We start from the raw sequence: 17,018 nt of genomic DNA, 5'->3' as shown, positions 1-17,018 counted from the left end.
GGGGACCCCGCCAGGGTTGCCCGGCCCGGGCCCGGCCCAAGGAGGGTGGCCTTTGGATGCCACTGCTTCTCGTCCTCTAGACGGTAAGCTTGTTGTGAGCAGGGAATGTGTCTGTCTGTTGTTGTATTCTATTCTCCCAAACGCTTAGTACAGTGTTCTGCACTCAGTAAGAACTCAGTAAATGGGACTGAATGAACGAATGAATGAATGTTTCAGTACGAGTCGGACGAGCAGGAGAAAAGCGCCTACCAGGAGTACGACAGCGACAGCGACGTCCCCGAGGAGCTGAAGCGGGACTACGTGGACGAGCAGACGGGAGACCCCCCGGTAAAGAGGTGAGCTGGCCTGCCCCAGCCCCTGCCCACCGGATTCCCTCCCTGTCCCTCGCCTCCGCAGTGACCTCCTCCTCAGAGAGAGTCAGGGATGGAGAAGGGAGAGTCGGGGGTGTGGGATGGTCCATGGTGGGTCACTGGAGGAGAGGCAGGGGGTAGAGAAGGGAGAGACAGGGGTGTGGGATGGTCCCTGCTGGGTCACTGGGGGAGAGTCAGGGATGGAGAGAGGAGAGTCTGGGGTGTGGGATGGTCCCTGCTGGGTCACTGGGGGAGAGTCAGGGATGGAGAGAGGAGAGTCAGGCGTGTGGGTTGGTCCACGGTGGGTCGCCGAGGGAGTTAGGGATGGAGAAGGGAGAGTCAGGGGTGTGGGATGGTGCACGGTCACTGGGGGAGAGTCAGGGATGGAGAGAGGAGAGTCAGGCGTGTGGGTTGGGGAAGCAGCGTGGCTCAGTGGAAAGAGCACGGGCTTTGGAGTCAGGGCTCATGAGTTCGAATCCCAGCTCTGCCACTTGTCGGCTGTGTGACTGCGGGCAAGTCACTTAACTTCTCCGTGCCTCAGTTCCCTCATCTGTAAAATGGGGATTAAGACTGTGAGCCCCACGTGGGACAACCTGATTCCCCTATGTCTACCCCAGCGCTTAGAACAGTGCTCGGCACATAGTAAGCGCTTAACAAATACCAACATTATTATTATTATTATGGGTTGGTCCACGGTGGGTCGCCGAGGGAGTTAGGGACGGAGAAGGGAGAGTCAGGGGTGAGGGATGGTCCACGGTCACTTGGGGAGAGTCAGGGATGGAGAGAGGAGAGTGAAGGGTGTCGTATAACGGATGCCGCCCTATCCATGAAGGTATGTTTCCAGGAGCATAGCCCCACCACACCTGCTCCCGGTGCCCCTGAGGGAGACGGAGACTTGGGCTGGAAGGCCCATGGGGTTGACTCGGGAATGACCTCGCGAATGGTCTGATGTTGTCAGGTTCTTACCTTCTCAGTCAGAAGGGTGGTACATTTGTGGAGACTCCTCCGGTGGCTGTGCAGAATAGCGCCCGGCCAAAGGGAGCCCCGGGGACCAGTAGCGCTCGACCCCCAGAGAAGGGGCTAACCGGGCTGAATACCCACGAGAATCCATCCATCCCACCCGCCGGCCGTCCTGGTTTTCCCTGCCGCTCGGTCACCATGCCGACGACGGTGTCTTTCAGCGTTTCGCGGGAAACCCTGAGGAGCAGGAAGCGATCGGACTATAGCCTCAGCAAAACCAACGCGCCCATTCTGACCAACACCACGTTGAACGTCATCCGACTCGTGGGTGAGTCCACCCCCCGCCCCCTGAGCCCCTCCTGCCGAGTTTATGCACGGTAACCGTTGCGTCCGGAAAGTCGCCGTTCCCGTGAGCGCTGACCATCTGTCTCTCCCCGACCCTCTGCCCGCCCCCGTTGATCGTCTTTCCGGAGGGCAGACGGACAGTGGGCCCCGTCGGCGGTTAAGACGTTGGACGGGGAAATGGAATGATGGGGGATTTAATGAGCGGCCTGCTTTGGCAGCTATGAAATGTGTCTGAACATCCGAATGCCGAGTTAGAAACTGACCTCTTTACCAGGCTGATTAAATCGTCGTCATTCATGGCAGGAATACTGGCTGCTTTCTGGGAGAAAAACCGATCTCTTCCTGCGTGTGCCGAGCGACCCACTCCCGCCACCGAGGTCCTGCCTCAGGTCCCTCTGGTGGTCCCGTGAGAGGTCATGCTCTCCCCAGGATTCTCCAAAGGACTTGATTCTGTTGTCTCGTCTTCAAGACGATAACAATAGTGATATCGGTAGAGAATTTGTAGAGTGCTGTTTGTTTCCTGAGGAGCCCTCAAGTCAGCTGTCTTGCCAGCCTACTGTGAAGATGTGGGGTTCTAGATGGAAATGACCCCCAAGACCACTGTAAGAGGGTTAAGAGAGCGGAGAAGGAGCTCAGATCATCAGTAAAATCGCTCGCCTTGTCACATAGGAAAGGAAGGAAACAATGTCACTGACACGAATCAAGCTATCAATTAATCAATACTATCTACTGAGCACTTCCACCGTGCAGAGTGCTCTACTAAGGGCATTTACAGCCCTACACATGCATGTTGTGGGGCTGAGGGTGGGGAAAATGCCAAATGGCCAGAGGATATGGATCCAACTGCATAGATGATGCAGACGGGAGAGGGAGTTGGGGGAAAGGGGGTTTAGTCAGGGAAGGTGTCCTGCAGAGATGTGACCTTAATAAGGCTTTGACAGTGGAGAGGGATAGGACGTGGGAAAGAGGTTGGCAGTGAGGTAGATGGGACTGGAGTACCGAGAGCAGGCTGGTTCTAGAGGAGAAACTGTGTGGCCTGGGGTGTAGGAGGAAATCCACAGGATAAGGTTAGAGGCGGGTGAGCCGATTGAATGCTTTAAAGCCAGTGGTAGGAAGTTTCTGTTTGTTGCGGAGGTGGTTTGGTGACCACTGGAGTTCTTGAGGACTGATGACTGAAATGTGGACTGAGATTTTTTAGAGAAATGATCCGGGCATTAGGAAAATGATCTGGGCATTAGAGAGAAAAACCTCCTCCAAGAGGCCTTCCCAGACCGAGCTCCCCTTCTCCCTCTACTCCCTCCACCGCCCCCCCTTCACCTCTCTGCAGCTTAACCCTCTTTTCCCCCCATCTCCCTCCCCTCCTCCCCCTCTCCCTTCCCATCCCCTCGACACCGTACTCGTCCGCTCGACTGTATATATTTTCATCACCGTATTTATTTTGTTAATGAGATGTACATCGCCTCGATTCTATTTAGTCGCCATCGTTTTTACGAGACGTCCTTCCCCTCGACTCTATCTATCGCCATCGTTCTCGTCCGTCCGTCTCCCCCGATCGGACCGGGAGCCCGTCAAACGGCGGGGACCGTCTATATCTGTTGCCGACTTGTTCATTCCAAGCGCTTAGTCCAGTGCTCTGCACGTAGTAAGCGCTCAATAAATACTATTGAATGAATGAATGAATGAATGAATGAATGAATGAAAGAGAAGTATGAACTGGAGCGAGGAGAGACAGGAGGCTGGGAGGTCAGCGAGAAGGCCGATACAGGAGTCAAGGCGGGATAGGTAAAGTGTTTGGATCGCCGTAGGAGCAGTTTGGGTGGGGAGGGAAGGGTGGATTTTAACAATGTTGTGAAGGTGGAAAGGACAGGTTTTGATGACAGATTGAGTATGTGGGTTGAATGAGAGATGATTTGAGGCTATACCAAGATCATGGGCTTGTGAGACTGAGGAGAAGCAGCATGGCTTAGTGGAAAGAGTCAGAGGACGTGGGTTCTAATCCCGGCTCCTCCACTTGTATGCTGCTTGACCTTGGGCAAGCCACTTAACTGCTCTGCGCTTCAGTTACCGCATCTGTAAAATGGGGATTAAGACTGTGAGCCTCAGTTGGGACAACTTGATTACCTGGTATCTATTCCAGTGCTTTAAAGAGTGCTTGGCATATATTCATTCAATAGTATTTATTGAGCGCTTACTACGTGCAGAGCACTGTACTAAGCGCTTGGAATGAACAAGTCGGCAACAGATAGAGACGGTCCCTGACATAGTAAGTGCTTATCAAATGCCATTATTATTATTATTATTATCTACAGTGAGGGGAATGTCACAGCGGGGACGGGGTTTGGATGGGAAGAGGAGGAGTTCTGTTTGGGACATGTTCAGTTTGAGGTGTCAGCGGGGCATCCAAGTAGAGATGTCCCGAAGGCAGGAGGAAATGTGAGACCGCAGAGAGAGGTCAGGGCTGAAGATGTGTATTTAGGAATCGTCTGCATAGAGATGGTAGTTAAGGCATAGGGGCAAATGAGTTTTCCAAGGAAATGGGTGCAGGTGGAGAATAGAAGGGGCCCCAGAACTGAGCCCTGAGAGACTCCCACAGGTGGGGGCGGGTGACCAAAGAGGAGGATCCAGAGACTGAGAATGAGTGGCCAGAGAGATAGGAAAGACCCAGGGCAGTGACACTGAAGCTAAGATTAGCTAACATTTCCAAGAGAAGGGTGGTCCACAGTGTCGAAGGCAGCTGAGAGGTGAGGGAGAATTAGGATGGAGTAGAGGCTGTGGATGTGACAAGAAAGATCACTGTTGACCTTTGAGAGAGCAAGTTCCACGGAGGGAATGCAGGGAGAGAATCGGAGGGGAGGAAGTGGAATACGTTAGTTTACTACTGATGTATACGTTCGTAGGTGACTGGTCTGTAACAGGCAAATGGAGGGAGAGTCAGAGATGGAGAAGGGAGAGTCAAGGGCGTTGGATGATATGTGTTGGGTCACTGGGGGAGAGTCAGGGATGGAAGCGGGAGAGTCGGAGGTGTTGGATGATCTGTACGGGTCACCGGGGGAGAGGGCTTTTGGAGGTCCATCCCTAACGTGAATGTGGGCGTCCAGGAGGGCGACCAGTACTAGGGTCCTCTCTTCTAGAAAAGCTTGAACCGTCCGACACTCCTGACTCTCCCCCTCTACCCCGACTCTCCCCCGGTGACCCAGGACAGACCATCCGACACCCCTGACTCTCCCCTCTCCATCCTGACTCTCCCTCCTGTCATTATGCACCATGAATGTGTTAGTCACTTTGTTTTCTTTTCGCCATCTCTGAGAAAATATAAGCGATTTTACTGATCATTTGAGTTTCTTTTCTCTCTTGCCTGCTCTTTGCATTTTCCGTATTTCCCATTTTCAGCGCGTAATCAGAATCCCATTCCAGATGAAAGCGAGGCAGAAAGAGAATGACAAGAAAGATCCTGTTGACGATGAGCCTCCCTTTCAGGCATCCCAAGCACTTTCCGTGGAGAAGCTTTCTGGAGGTTACTTACTGAGACAGCATTTCTCAGTGCAGGGTGACCTCTATTTTCTGCAGAAGTCGCTCTCCTGGCCGTAGGGAGGAGACAAAAATTGGGTCCCCGTGTTTGTGCTGCCGGCATGGTTTCCCTCAGCCGGGCTGGGAGCCGTATGCTCCCAGCAGAGAGCGCAGGTGCCGTCGGCCGGAGGGAGGTGTCCAGCAGCGAAAGCCCCGGACCTTCTTTACGCCCGGGAGCCCGGCTCTACGGGCCGGCAGCAACCCCCGCAGACCGGCAGGAGTGGGTCATTCCCCCAGTGACGGGGTTTGCCCCCTGAGGCCTGCCGAGGCAAGCGTGCAGCAGCTGGCGGATCCACGGCAAATGCCGAGCTCTGTGCTGCTTGGCCGGGCATGGGAACGAGCGGCACGTCCAATCCCCTCCCCGTCCTCCTTCCGGGCGGAGCGGATCGTTCGTGGGAATAGCTCTGGGGCCAGACGTTAGGGCGGAGGCCGCGGACTGGCAGGCTGGGAGGGCCCCGCTTCCTCTCCCACGGTCAGCGGTGGGCCCGCACGCCAGACCGAGGGCACGGGGGGCTCCGGTGGACCTGTCTTGGAGTTGTCCCGGGCTCGCAGAAGAGGAAGAGGGGAGGCCGGTTGGCCGCTCTCAGAAAGAGGGATGAGTGGGATGTGATCTCGGTTCTCCGGACCGGGCAGGGGTTTTGAGCCACGTGCTGATCGAGCCCCTTCTCCAGCCCGAGTGGGAAGAATTTTCCAGGAACGGGACTTGGCTGGGGGTGAACTGAAGCCGCTTCCGTCAGTCAGTCATCCGGGGGTCCGTATTAAGTGCCTGTTTCGCCTCTGACTCAAAGGCCATGGGCCCTATCCACCAGGCCGTTCTGCTTCTCAGGTCATCCTGAGGCCTGCTGTAGCATGTGCCCCACTCTGCGTTTCTCCAGTGTGGTAACGGGGAGATGGGGAGCACCGGCCGGAAGGTGGCACAAGCCTGTCGGGGCCCGGTAGGAAGGAACGATCATGACGTGCAGGGGGGAGCGGTAGCTCCAGGAGCGTGGGTCCTTCCTGAACTCGACCCTTCGAGCGGCGGGTCAGACGAGACCCCATCCCTCTGGCTTCCGGTCGAAGGTGGGTGGGCGGATGGAGTTGGACCCCTGAGAGCAGCCTGTGGAAGGGCAGCGACACGTTTGGAGACAGTCCAGATGACGAGATTTCCAACAGAGACTGACCAACCAGGGTCTGGGGGATTACCCAGCTGCCCTGGGGCATTTGAGGCAAGTGGTCAGTTTGGTCCGGTCAGTCGAGCACCATTTATTGAGCACTAACCGTGTGCAGAGCACTCGGTACGGGGTTCACCCGGCTGTGGATTTCCAGCAGCTGGGATCACCTCCATTCATCTGGAGCAGGTTTGCTTAGGTCTCTCCAGTCTCCACACCGTCACCCGCTCTTTTCTCACAAGGCAGTATAATGAATTTAACAAGGCACGGGGTTGGCAACAGCCAGCGTGGCACGACTCTGGGTTCGAGAGCAGGCACCACTGGATTTTCCTTAAAAGCTGTTGTTCAAGCAGCACGCCAGCTGAGACACAGCCAGCATTTCTGGCTTCTTACCTTCCCCGGACTCCTCCTCAAGATGCCAAGAGTGGATTTCCCGTAGTTCCAAGGGGGGCAAACGTGGGCCTCTCGTGGAACCCGTGAGCCCGTTATTGGGCAGGGATAGTCTCTTGTTGCCGAATTGTCCATTCCAAGCGCTTAGTACAGTGCTCTGCACATAGTAAGCGCTCAATAAATACTATTGAATGAATGAACCTGGACCCTCCCGGCACTCTCAGGCTCAGATGTTGGCCCTGGAAGGATAGGGGGCAGGCACTGATTTTAAAGCCTCGAAGCTGGCTGTGGTCCTGCTTTTTAATAATAATGTTGGTATTTGTTAAGCGCTTACTATGTGCAGAGCACTGTTCTAAGCGCTGGCTGGGGTAGACACAGGGGAATCAGGTTGTCCCACGTGGGGCTCACAGTTGTAATCCCCATTTTACAGATGAGGGAACTGAGGCACAGAGAAGTTAAGTGACTTACCCACAGTCACACAGCTAACAAGTGGCAGAGCCGGGATTCGAGCCCGTGACCTCTGACTCCAAAACCCGGGCTCTTCCCACTGAGCCACGCTGCTTTACCTGTCGGGGGGGCTCTCCCATGGGCCTCTTAGCTGACTGTTCTGATGTACTCTCCCAAGCGCTTAGTACAGTGCTAAGCACACAGTAAGCGCTCAGTAAATACAAATGCCTGACTGACTGGCTCGGGTATTAGCGATTTGGATTTTTTTAGTAGAAGTCAGTATGATGTGAAAATGGTAATGTGGACGGGTGGGACAGGAGGCGCACCGGAATGGGGGCCGGGGGACGGTGAGGGAGGGGCGATCGGGGGATGGCGAGGGGTCCGAGCTGGGAAGGCTCCCAGCAGGTCAGGGGTTAATCAGGGTCCATCTAAGTGGTAAATATCGATGGTCCAGTGGAGAGAGCGAGGCGCTGGGAATCGGGATGCTCGGGTTCTGGGTTCTAGCCCTGCTGGGGCTGGCTGTGCCATCAGGGGTGAAGGATTCGGATTGAAGAACCACCCAGGGCCCCTCACGTGCTGGTGGGCCTGGCGGGAATCCTGAATTCTAGTGATGGTGGTGGCGAGAACGCTGCGGGACACATACCCAGGCCGTCTCCTGCCTGGTCCCGGTGCTCTGGCCCAGTTTTGGCACTGTGCTGCGGTCACTTTGCCCGTCAGTGGGTTCTGCATCTAACAAATCTTTGTGTGCCGTTGATGATGTGCTGCGCCCCCTGCCCAGACGGAGCGTGAAATAGCTCTCGGTGCAGACGGAGCAGGGAGGGCAAGAGGGAGGACTGTTCCGAGAGCTTTTCGGACTCAGAGGACATCGAGATAGCGCAATCGATTGTGACACCGTCCCTCATCGGTTCGTGGCTCTCCGGTCGCTCGGCGGAGGGTGGACGGGTCTGTTTATCCCGAGTTTCTGACCTGCCAGAGTGCAGGACCGAGGACCCCAAGGTTCCTAGGGGATGGGGATGGTTCCCAGCCTCCTCCCACCCTGTTACCCCCTCCCCGCGCCGACACCAAAAGCCCCTTTGGGTGTCACATGATCCATGTCGCTGGGGTGATCTCCCTCCCTCGCCTCTCCCACAGTGGGGTGGGTTTGTTCCAGAACCTCCAGATGCACTCACTGTAGACTCGTGAGTTTCCGCAAGGTGTTAGGGCCTCTGACGAGCGCGCCCTGCCCCTGCCCCTGACCCCCATGCCCGCCTGGACCTTTCTGCCTCGTAGGAAAATACATGCAGATGATGAACATCCTGAAGCCAATCGCGTTTGACGTGATCCACTTCATGTCCCAGCTCTTCGATTACTACCTGTACGCGGTCTATACCTTCTTTGGCCGACACGATTCGGTAAGTTAGGGCGCGGAAGCGGGGGTCGGTCTGTCTCCGCCTCCTGCCTGGGATTCGGGAAGTGGCCGGGAATCCCAAGCTCCGCTGGCCACCGTGACGGGGAGGCAGAACGATGTAGTCGATAGAGCACGGATCCGGGAGTGAGAAGGTCATGGGGTCTAATCCCCACTCCGCCGCTTGTCTGCTGTGTCACCTTGGGCAAGTCACTTCACTTCTCTGGCCCTCAGTTACCTCATCTGTAAAATGTGGATTTTACATCCGGAGTCAAGAGACCGGGGGATCTGTTTCTGCCGCCGGGCTGCTGTGTGACTGTAGGCAAGACACTTAAGCTGTCTGGACCTCAGTATCCTCATCTCTAAAATGGTGATAAACGAGATCAGGGACCGTGCCTGGTCCCGTAGCCCCACGGGGAACAGGGACTGTGTCTAACCCGATTCGCTTGTATCCACCCCAGCGCTTAGTACGGTGCCTGACACATAGTAAGCACTTAACAAGTACCACAATTATTATTATTATTATTGTTATTACTGCCGTAGCGGGGGCCGGAATCCCTTCGAACTTGGGCGTAGTCGCCCTCCAGCTTAGCAGCGGGCAAGGCACAGATAATCCACACTGCCGATCGTGGGTGGCTGGATAATGGAGAGCTTGTGGGGAGGGTTGCTGATGCTAATGCTTCCTGCACCCCCTTCCTGTCAGGGTTTCCCAGGTCTGATGGGGTGGAAGTCCCCAAAGCGAAGCACGCGGTCCTGAGAGCGGCCTGGCCTGGTCCAGTCTGGATAGGCCAGGGCTGCAAGTAGATAATAATTTGGACGTTTCCCTCATTCATTCATTCATTTAATCGTATTTATTGAACCCTTATTGGGTGCAGAGCACTGAACTACGCGCTTGGGAGAGTACGATTCAACGGTAAACAGACACATTCACATTCCCTGCCCTCCATGAGCTTACAGTCTAGAGCAGAGGAGACAGTAATATAAATTACAGATGAGTACATAAGTGTTGTGTTGCCGGAAGGGGGGATGAACAACCGGAGCAAGTCAGGGCGACATGGAAGGGAGTGGGAGAAGAGGAAAGGGGGACTTAGTCAGGGAAGGCCTCTTGGAAGAGATGTGCCCTCAATAAGGCTTTGAAAGGGGGAGGAGAGTAATTGTCTGTCATTTGTTAGATGACATTTATTAAAGCACACGCAACATGCCAGGCACTGGGGTAGATGCAGGGTTATGGGACTAGGCACAGCCCCTGTTCCACATGGGCCTCCTGATTTAGTTTATCCCCATTTTAGAGAGTAGGATACTGAGGTCCAGAGAGGTAAAGTGGTTAAGCATCTTGCCTAAAGTCACACAGCAGACCAGTGGCAGAACCAGATCTCGATCCCCGGTCTCTTGACTCCAGTCCCTGTGCTCTTTCTCCCCGGCCGCACTGCCGTGAACGCCCTCCCCGCCTCCGAAGCCCCATGTGGTTCCTCTTTGGTTACGACTGTGATGTCCGGCTTTGGATTGTTTTAACAGAGAGGAAACGGTAGTTTGCGGTACAGAGCTTGATATTTTTTCAGAGGGTCGGGAACAGATCCCAATTTATAGCCTGAGAATCTGCGGGGAAGTATGCCCCACGAGACGGCCACTGGGGAGCCAACCACCGTGTCACGGAGCGTATACCGTGCTGCGTTGTGGGGTGCGTTTACCCGTAGACTTACGTGCTGGGAATGAGGTTCTGTTCCAGGAACTCTGGAAAAGTCAGATGAACTTCATCCTGGGCTACCTTTCGTAGCAGCATGTGCCCCCAGGGAGGATGGCAGGGTCCTCAGTGTACCACCCCCTCTCCCCCGACCCCCCCCAAAACACACACACACACCCCCCGCAGGTCTGGGAGACTCAAGGTTGCCCCTTAAAGATGTAACACCAAGAAAGCACCATCTCACAGACAACAGAAGGCCTGGTTCCAGGTTGACATTGCACCCTGGTTCCCCGGGAGCACAGCGTAGAGGAGGCCTCGATAACCTGCTGTCACTTTTTTGGACCAACATCAACCGTGGGCTTCCGTTCGGAGGAAGAGAGTCTGAATTCTTAACCCGGCCGTGAACCAGAAAGATTAATGCACACCGATTTGAGCTCGTTCTTGTGGGAGCTGAGTAATCCAGATTGCTTTTCCTCCCTGAAGGCAGCCGCGGGCAGGCGAGTCCATTTATTCTGTTTGATGGGGGATTCTGGTTGCAGCGGTCAGAGTCCTGGGGATTGTGAACTTGATATACCAATCGGGATGGCAGAACTTTAAGGAGAGCAGGGGGCTTAGAGTCAGGAGACCTGGATTCTCATCCTGACCCCACCATTTGCCTGCTGGGTGACCTTAGGCAAGTCCCTTGACTCGTCATTGTCCAATTTCCTCATTTGTAAAATATTTGCCCTCCCCCTTAGACTGTAGACCTGGGTGTCCAATCTGTCCTAGTGCTGAGAGCAGTGCTTGGCACAGAATAAGCACTATTTCAAAGTGATTATAGTCAATCAGATTTACTGAGCGCTTACTGTGTGCAGAGCACTGTACTAAACACTTGGGAGAATTCAATAAAGCAGTAAACAGACACATTCCCCACCCGCAACGAGCTTACTTTCTAGAGGTGGAGACAGACATTAATACAGATAAATAACTTACAGATATGTACCTGGGGCTGGGAGTGGGTTGAATACACGTCTGAGGCCTCGTGTAGTAATCATAATTATTATGGTACTTGTTGAGCGCTTACTATGTGCCGGGCACTGTTCTAAGCGCTGGGATGGATACAAGCAAATCGGGTTAGACGCAGTCCCTGTCCCACATGGGGCTCAGAGTCTCAATCTGCATTTTACAGATGAGGTCACTGAGGCAAGGAGAAGGAAGCAGCGTGGCTCAGTGGAAAGAGCCTGGGCTTCGGAGTCAGAGGTCATGAGTTCGACTCCCGGCTCTGCCGCTTGTCAGCTGTGTGACTGTGGGCAAGTCACTTCACTTCTCTGTGCCTCAGTTCCCTCATCTGTAAAATAGGGATTAAAAGTGTGTGAGCCCCACGTGGGACGACCTGATCACCCTGTATCTCCCCCAGCGCTTAGAACAGTGCTCGGCACCTAGTAAGCGCTTAACACATACCAACTTTATTATTATTATTATAAGTACCGTGCCTAGAACGGTGCGTCGCACACGGTGAGCACTCAATGAGTATGAGTAAATGAATGAATGTGACCAATTCCCACAACGTGGGGTACCCAGGCGGACATCCAAGAATTGTCAGACGCATGTCCCCCAATTCTGTCGGGGCGTCCAGCCAGACTGGGGAGGGAAAACGCCAGCGCCCGCAGGACGGGGCCCGTGGGCCAGAGCCGGCCACACGGAGGGCAGAGTCTCCCTGCGAGAGCTGCGCTGTCTCACGACTTCTCTCTTTCAGTTGGAATCGACGGGCCTGGGCCTGAGCAGTAGCCGCTTGAGGACCACTCTGAGCCGGATCCAGGAGAGCCTGATCGATCTGGTGAGGAGGGCCCGGGGGGTCACACCCGGACATTACGGGGGACGGGGTAGGGGGCTGCCGGTTCACCTTCCTGCAGTAGACACCGTCACCCATCCTGCACCTGGTCTAGCTTCGACACTTTTCTTAACCCACCGGGCTGCCGGTTTGTCCTTTTGGCCGGAGCGCTGAACCCGGGAGCCGCAGTCAAGAGGTTCCGGGAGAGCGGAGGAGAGAGCGGTCCAGGGCCGTCGGCACGGATGGGCCCTGGGAGGACGATGGCGTGAGGCAGGCGGGAGTGGTTAAAAGTGTTGGAGGTCTTCCCTGGTGGTCTAAGAAATGCACTGATCCGCTTGACCGTGAGTACGGCTGTTAGCGGCCACCCCACCTTCACTCGCATGCCTCTCTGCTCCCACCCTCAGCTCCCACGATGGCCTTTATTCCTGGTTAGACCACTCTCTGGGACCACGGTTATGTCAAGTGGCTCTACCTGGTCTCGGGGGCCATTCCTAAGCTGGGGAATCCTGCTGGTGGGGCAGGCGGAGGCAAGGCATTGAAACGGGCCACCGGTGTGGACCTCCATTGGTTCCTAGAGGCCAGTGGATCTTTATCCTCGTCACGTCAGTCCCGAGACCCTGACCGTATCGTTGCGACTGAAAACGGTCTCAAGTGGCTTCCCCGTAGCCCTAGATCAGATGGGGCTCTCCGTGGGCTTCGGAGAGCTGCCGAGCGGCCACTCTCTCGGGCATCGCCTGCCTCACCCTTGCCCGGGTGGAACTGGTGCAGCGAGTTGGAAGTTGATGGAGGCGGTAGCTACGAAAGGGCCTCATCAGAGCAGGCTGCCACCGCCACCTGGGCAATCCCAGGCCCCTGGCTCAGAGCCATCAGAACTGCCCACTTCTGCCACCTGGTTGGGCCCGAGGGCCCCGGTTAAGAACCGTCAGAGCTGTCATTCATTCATTCAGTAGTATTTATTGAGCGCTTACTATGTGCAGAGCACTGGACTAAGCGCTTGGAATGAACAAGTCGGCAACGGACAGAGACGGTCCCCGCCGTTTGACGGGCTCACGGTCCGATCGGGGGAGACGGACGGACGAGAACGATGGCGATAGATAGAGTCGAGGGGAAGGACGTCTCGTAAAAACCGATGGCGACTAAATAGAATGGAGGCGATGTACATTTCATTAACAAAATAAATAGGGTGATGAAGATATATCCAGTCGAGCGGACGAGTACGGTGCCGAGGGGAAGGGAGAGGGGGAGGAGCGGAGGGAAATGGGGGGAAAAGAGGTTTAAGCTGCGGAGAGGTGAAGGGGAGGGCGGTAGAGGGAGAAGGGGAGCTCAGTCTGGGAAGGCCCCTTGGAGGAGGTGAGTTTTAAGTAGGGTTTTGAAGAGGGGAAGAGAATCAGTCTGGCGGAGGTGAGGAGGGAGGGCGTTCCGGGACCGCGGGAGGGCGTGGCCCGGGGGTCGACGGTGGGATAGGCGAGACTGAGGGACGGTGAGGAGGTGGGCGGCGGAGGAGCGGAGCGTGCGGGGTGGGCGGTGGAAAGAGAGAAGGGCTGTCCACAGCCACCACCCAGGGCAGGCTGAGGTCCACAGCACAGACATCCACATACCGCCCAACCACCTGCCCGCGGGAACTGCTTGTCTGGGCAGAGAAGGGGAGAAAGGCCCCGAGGTGAAGGAAGGGCACAAGCCACCCAGGAGGATGTCTCCACCCCGCCGGCTGCCCGAGTCACCCCCACCCCACGCCTCCGGCAGCCACTGACCCCACCCGGATCTAAATTCAGGCCATGGAATCAACCTCCTGGGTCTCACACCTTCCTTGGGCAGGGGGAGGGGGGATCTCCTTCCTCCCCTCCCACCTGGCTCAGCCTTTTCCATCCCTCCTTTCCCCCATCCCACCTTCACCTGGGCCAGCCTGCTCCATCCTTCCCTCCTGCCACTTGCCCCACTCCCTCCCCCTAGTCTGGCACGATTCCCCTCCTTCCCCTTGCCTCCCCAGCCCACTCACCTCCCACCCTTCCCTGTCTGTCCAGACCACTCCCTGTAAGTGTTGAGGCATTAAAGCACGACCCCCCCAAAGGCAGAGTCGGAAAGCGGACCGAGACGGGGACCCCGTCTGGTGCGGTGAGGGGCTTCAGCGGGAAGACGGGTGAATCCGTCCCGACCCCGCCGGCCCCTGCCCCCGCTTAGGGAGCATCTTGATGTTGTGAAGTGGGGAGAACCTTTCAGAGCCCAAGTGCCGCCTGTCTGCCGGGGCCGGGCCTCCAGGTGGACTCGGAGCTTTGAGATGTCATTGCCATTTGAGAGCAATTTTTATTTTTAACCTTTCGAAGGCAGCTGTGACTTCACCGCCACAGTATGGTTTTTTTTTTTTATTTTCGGCGTCCAGTGGGAGGGTGGGAGCGGGCAGCCCCGGTAGCGTTCTGCTGTAAGTCGTCGTGTGGAACTATTGGGTTGCCATCTGACTTTTCCCACTGTGCAGCGGAGTATGGCGACGGGGTGAATGCATCGGTAGGGGGACCTCCCGGGCCCGTCTTTATAGCACCTACTTCTCTTTGAAGAGTGGGGGTTGGGGGATCGGGGCTTTTATAGTGCTCGGCCCATGTTAGGTGCCCAGTAAATGCTATTGATAGATCGATTGCTTCATTCTCAGGGTCACTGTAGTCAGGGAATGTGTCTGTTTGTTATTGTTTTGTAATAATAATAATAATAATTATGGGATTTGTTAAGCACCTGCTATGTGCCAAGCACTGTTCTAAGCGCTGGGATAGATACGAGCAGCGTGGCTCAGTGGAAAGAGCACGGGCTTGGGAGTCAGAGGTCATGAGTTCAAATCCCAGCTCTGCCACTTGTCAGCTGTGTGACTGTGGGCAAGTCACTTCACTTCTCTGGGCCTCAGTTACCTCATCTGTAAAGTGGGGATTAACTGTGAGCCTCCCGTGGGACGACCTGATTACCCTGTATCTACCCCAGCGCTTAGAACAGTGCTCGGCACATAGTAAGCGCTTAACAAATACCAACATTAATTAATTAATTACAAGGTAATCAGGTTGTCCCAAGCCCTTAGTACAGTGCTTTGCACTCAGTAAGCGTTCAGTAAATACGACTGAATGAATGAGTGAATGACAATTAGAACTTCCTGAGCATAAAGATTTTCTAATAATAACCACTGTGGTCTTCGTTAAGCACCGATTATGTGCCCAGCACCATGCTAAGCAATGCGGTAGATACCCTGCGCTCAGATCAGACAGAGGACCTGTCCCACGTGGGGTTTCATAGTCTCAGGGGGAGGGAGAACAGGTATCGAATCCCCATTTTGCGGGTGAGGAAAGTGAGGCCCAAAGAAGTGAAGTGACTTGTTCGAGATCTCACGGAAGGCAAGTGGCGGAGCAGATTAGAACCCAGGCCTTCTGGCTCCCCGGCCCAGGCTCCCAAGCTGTGCTGCTTCTCAAGGATGGGTGTTGCCGTTAGCATTCTCTCTCCCAGCCCCGGGTTTCCTGAGGACATTAAGTTCCCTTTATTTTCTAGTGGATAATTAAACTCGGGCTTTGCTGTGGGGCCAATATATCACTGTTGGTTTCACTGGAGAGAGATCGGTTTAGCACAGCAAGACTGTTTGGTGGAAATTACTTTTCCGGGGCTTAGGCTAAATTGCCTTTTGCTGCTGAAGAGCCTCCTTCAGCCCTCTTCCAAATCATTTCAGCTGAGCATCCTTTCGGCGAAGCTGATAGTATTTCGTTGATTGATTAAAGTATCGATTGAGCCTTGCGAAGTGTCGAGTGCCGTGCTTAGTGCCGGGGTAGATCTGGGAGAATCAGATCACTCAATCAGTGGTGTTTCTTTTTTATTTAATTTTTTTAATGGTATTCGTTAAGCACTTATTATGTGTCAAGCACTGTTCTAAGTGCTGGAGTAAATAGACGTTTATCGGGTTGGACGCAGTCCCTGTCCCACGCGGGGCTCGCATTCTGAAGTTAGAGTCAAGTTTATCGAGCCCACTGTGCTAAACTCTTGGGAGCGGCTCAGTGGAAAGAGCCCGGGCTTGGGAGTCAGAGACCATGGGTTTGAATTCCCACTCTGCCACTTGTCAGCTGTGTGACTGTGGGCACGTCACTTCACTTCTCTGTGCCTCAGTTCCCTCATCTGTAGAATGGGGATTAAGACTGTCAGCCTCACGGGGGCAACCTGTTTACCTTGTATCTACCCCAGCGCTCAGAACAGTGCTCTGCACATAGTAAGCGCTTAACAAATACCAACATTATTACAGTACAACAGAATCGGTAGAGATGTTCACTGCCCACGAAGAACTTACCGTTTAGATGGGGAGACGGACATTAAAATAAATAAATTACAGGTATGCACATAAGTGCTGAAGGCCCGAAGGTAGGGTGAATATCAAGTGCTTAAAGAGTACAGAGCCAAGTGCATTAAGTGAGGCAAAGGAGCGAGTGAGGGATGGAAATGAAGGCTTGGTCAGGGAAGGCCTCTTGGAGGAGATGTGATTTTGGTAAGGCTTAGAAGGTGAAGAGACATGTGGACTGTTATATGTGAACTCCCTTCTGGATCTCCCTGATTTGCTCCCTTTATTCATCTCCCGCCACCTCCCCAACCCCACCCCACAGCACCCCTGTCCGTATCTGTCATTTATTTATTTCTATTAATGTCCATCTCCCCTTCTAGATTGTAAACCCCATGTGGGCAGGGAATGTGTCTGTTTATTGTTCTGTTGTACTCTCCCAAGTGCTTAGTACAGGACTCTGCACAGAGTAAGTGTTCAGTAAATACGATTGAATGAATGAGTGGGAAGGGGAAGGTAATTCCAGGTCAGAGATGGGACATGGACAAGGGGCCAGTGGCGAGATGGCAGCGTGGCGTAGTGACGGGAGCACGGGCCTGGGATCGAGAAGCTCACGGGTTCTAATCCTGGCTCTGCCACTTATCTGCTGTG

At 54.7% G+C, this 17,018-nt stretch overlaps 1 protein-coding gene across 2 annotated transcripts in view; it reads left to right on the top strand.

Annotated features, from left to right (window-relative positions):
- Nucleotides 1-17,018, top strand: part of VPS50 (VPS50 subunit of EARP/GARPII complex) — a 93,397-nt gene that overhangs the window by 59,703 nt on the left and 16,676 nt on the right. For both annotated transcript variants that reach the window (XM_029070416.2, XM_029070414.2), the window contains 4 exons: nt 217-335; nt 1,532-1,638; nt 8,477-8,598; nt 12,008-12,088. In XM_029070416.2, the coding sequence (XP_028926249.1) occupies nt 217-335; nt 1,532-1,638; nt 8,477-8,598; nt 12,008-12,088 (429 nt within the window). The remainder of the gene's footprint in view (nt 1-216; nt 336-1,531; nt 1,639-8,476; nt 8,599-12,007; nt 12,089-17,018) is intronic.

This window comes from Ornithorhynchus anatinus, chromosome 8 (assembly GCF_004115215.2).
Source record: "Ornithorhynchus anatinus isolate Pmale09 chromosome 8, mOrnAna1.pri.v4, whole genome shotgun sequence".
Classification (NCBI taxonomy): Eukaryota; Metazoa; Chordata; class Mammalia; order Monotremata; family Ornithorhynchidae; genus Ornithorhynchus; species Ornithorhynchus anatinus.
Note: the sequence above shows the minus strand (reverse complement) of the source record. Positions and strands in the feature narration are given on the sequence as shown.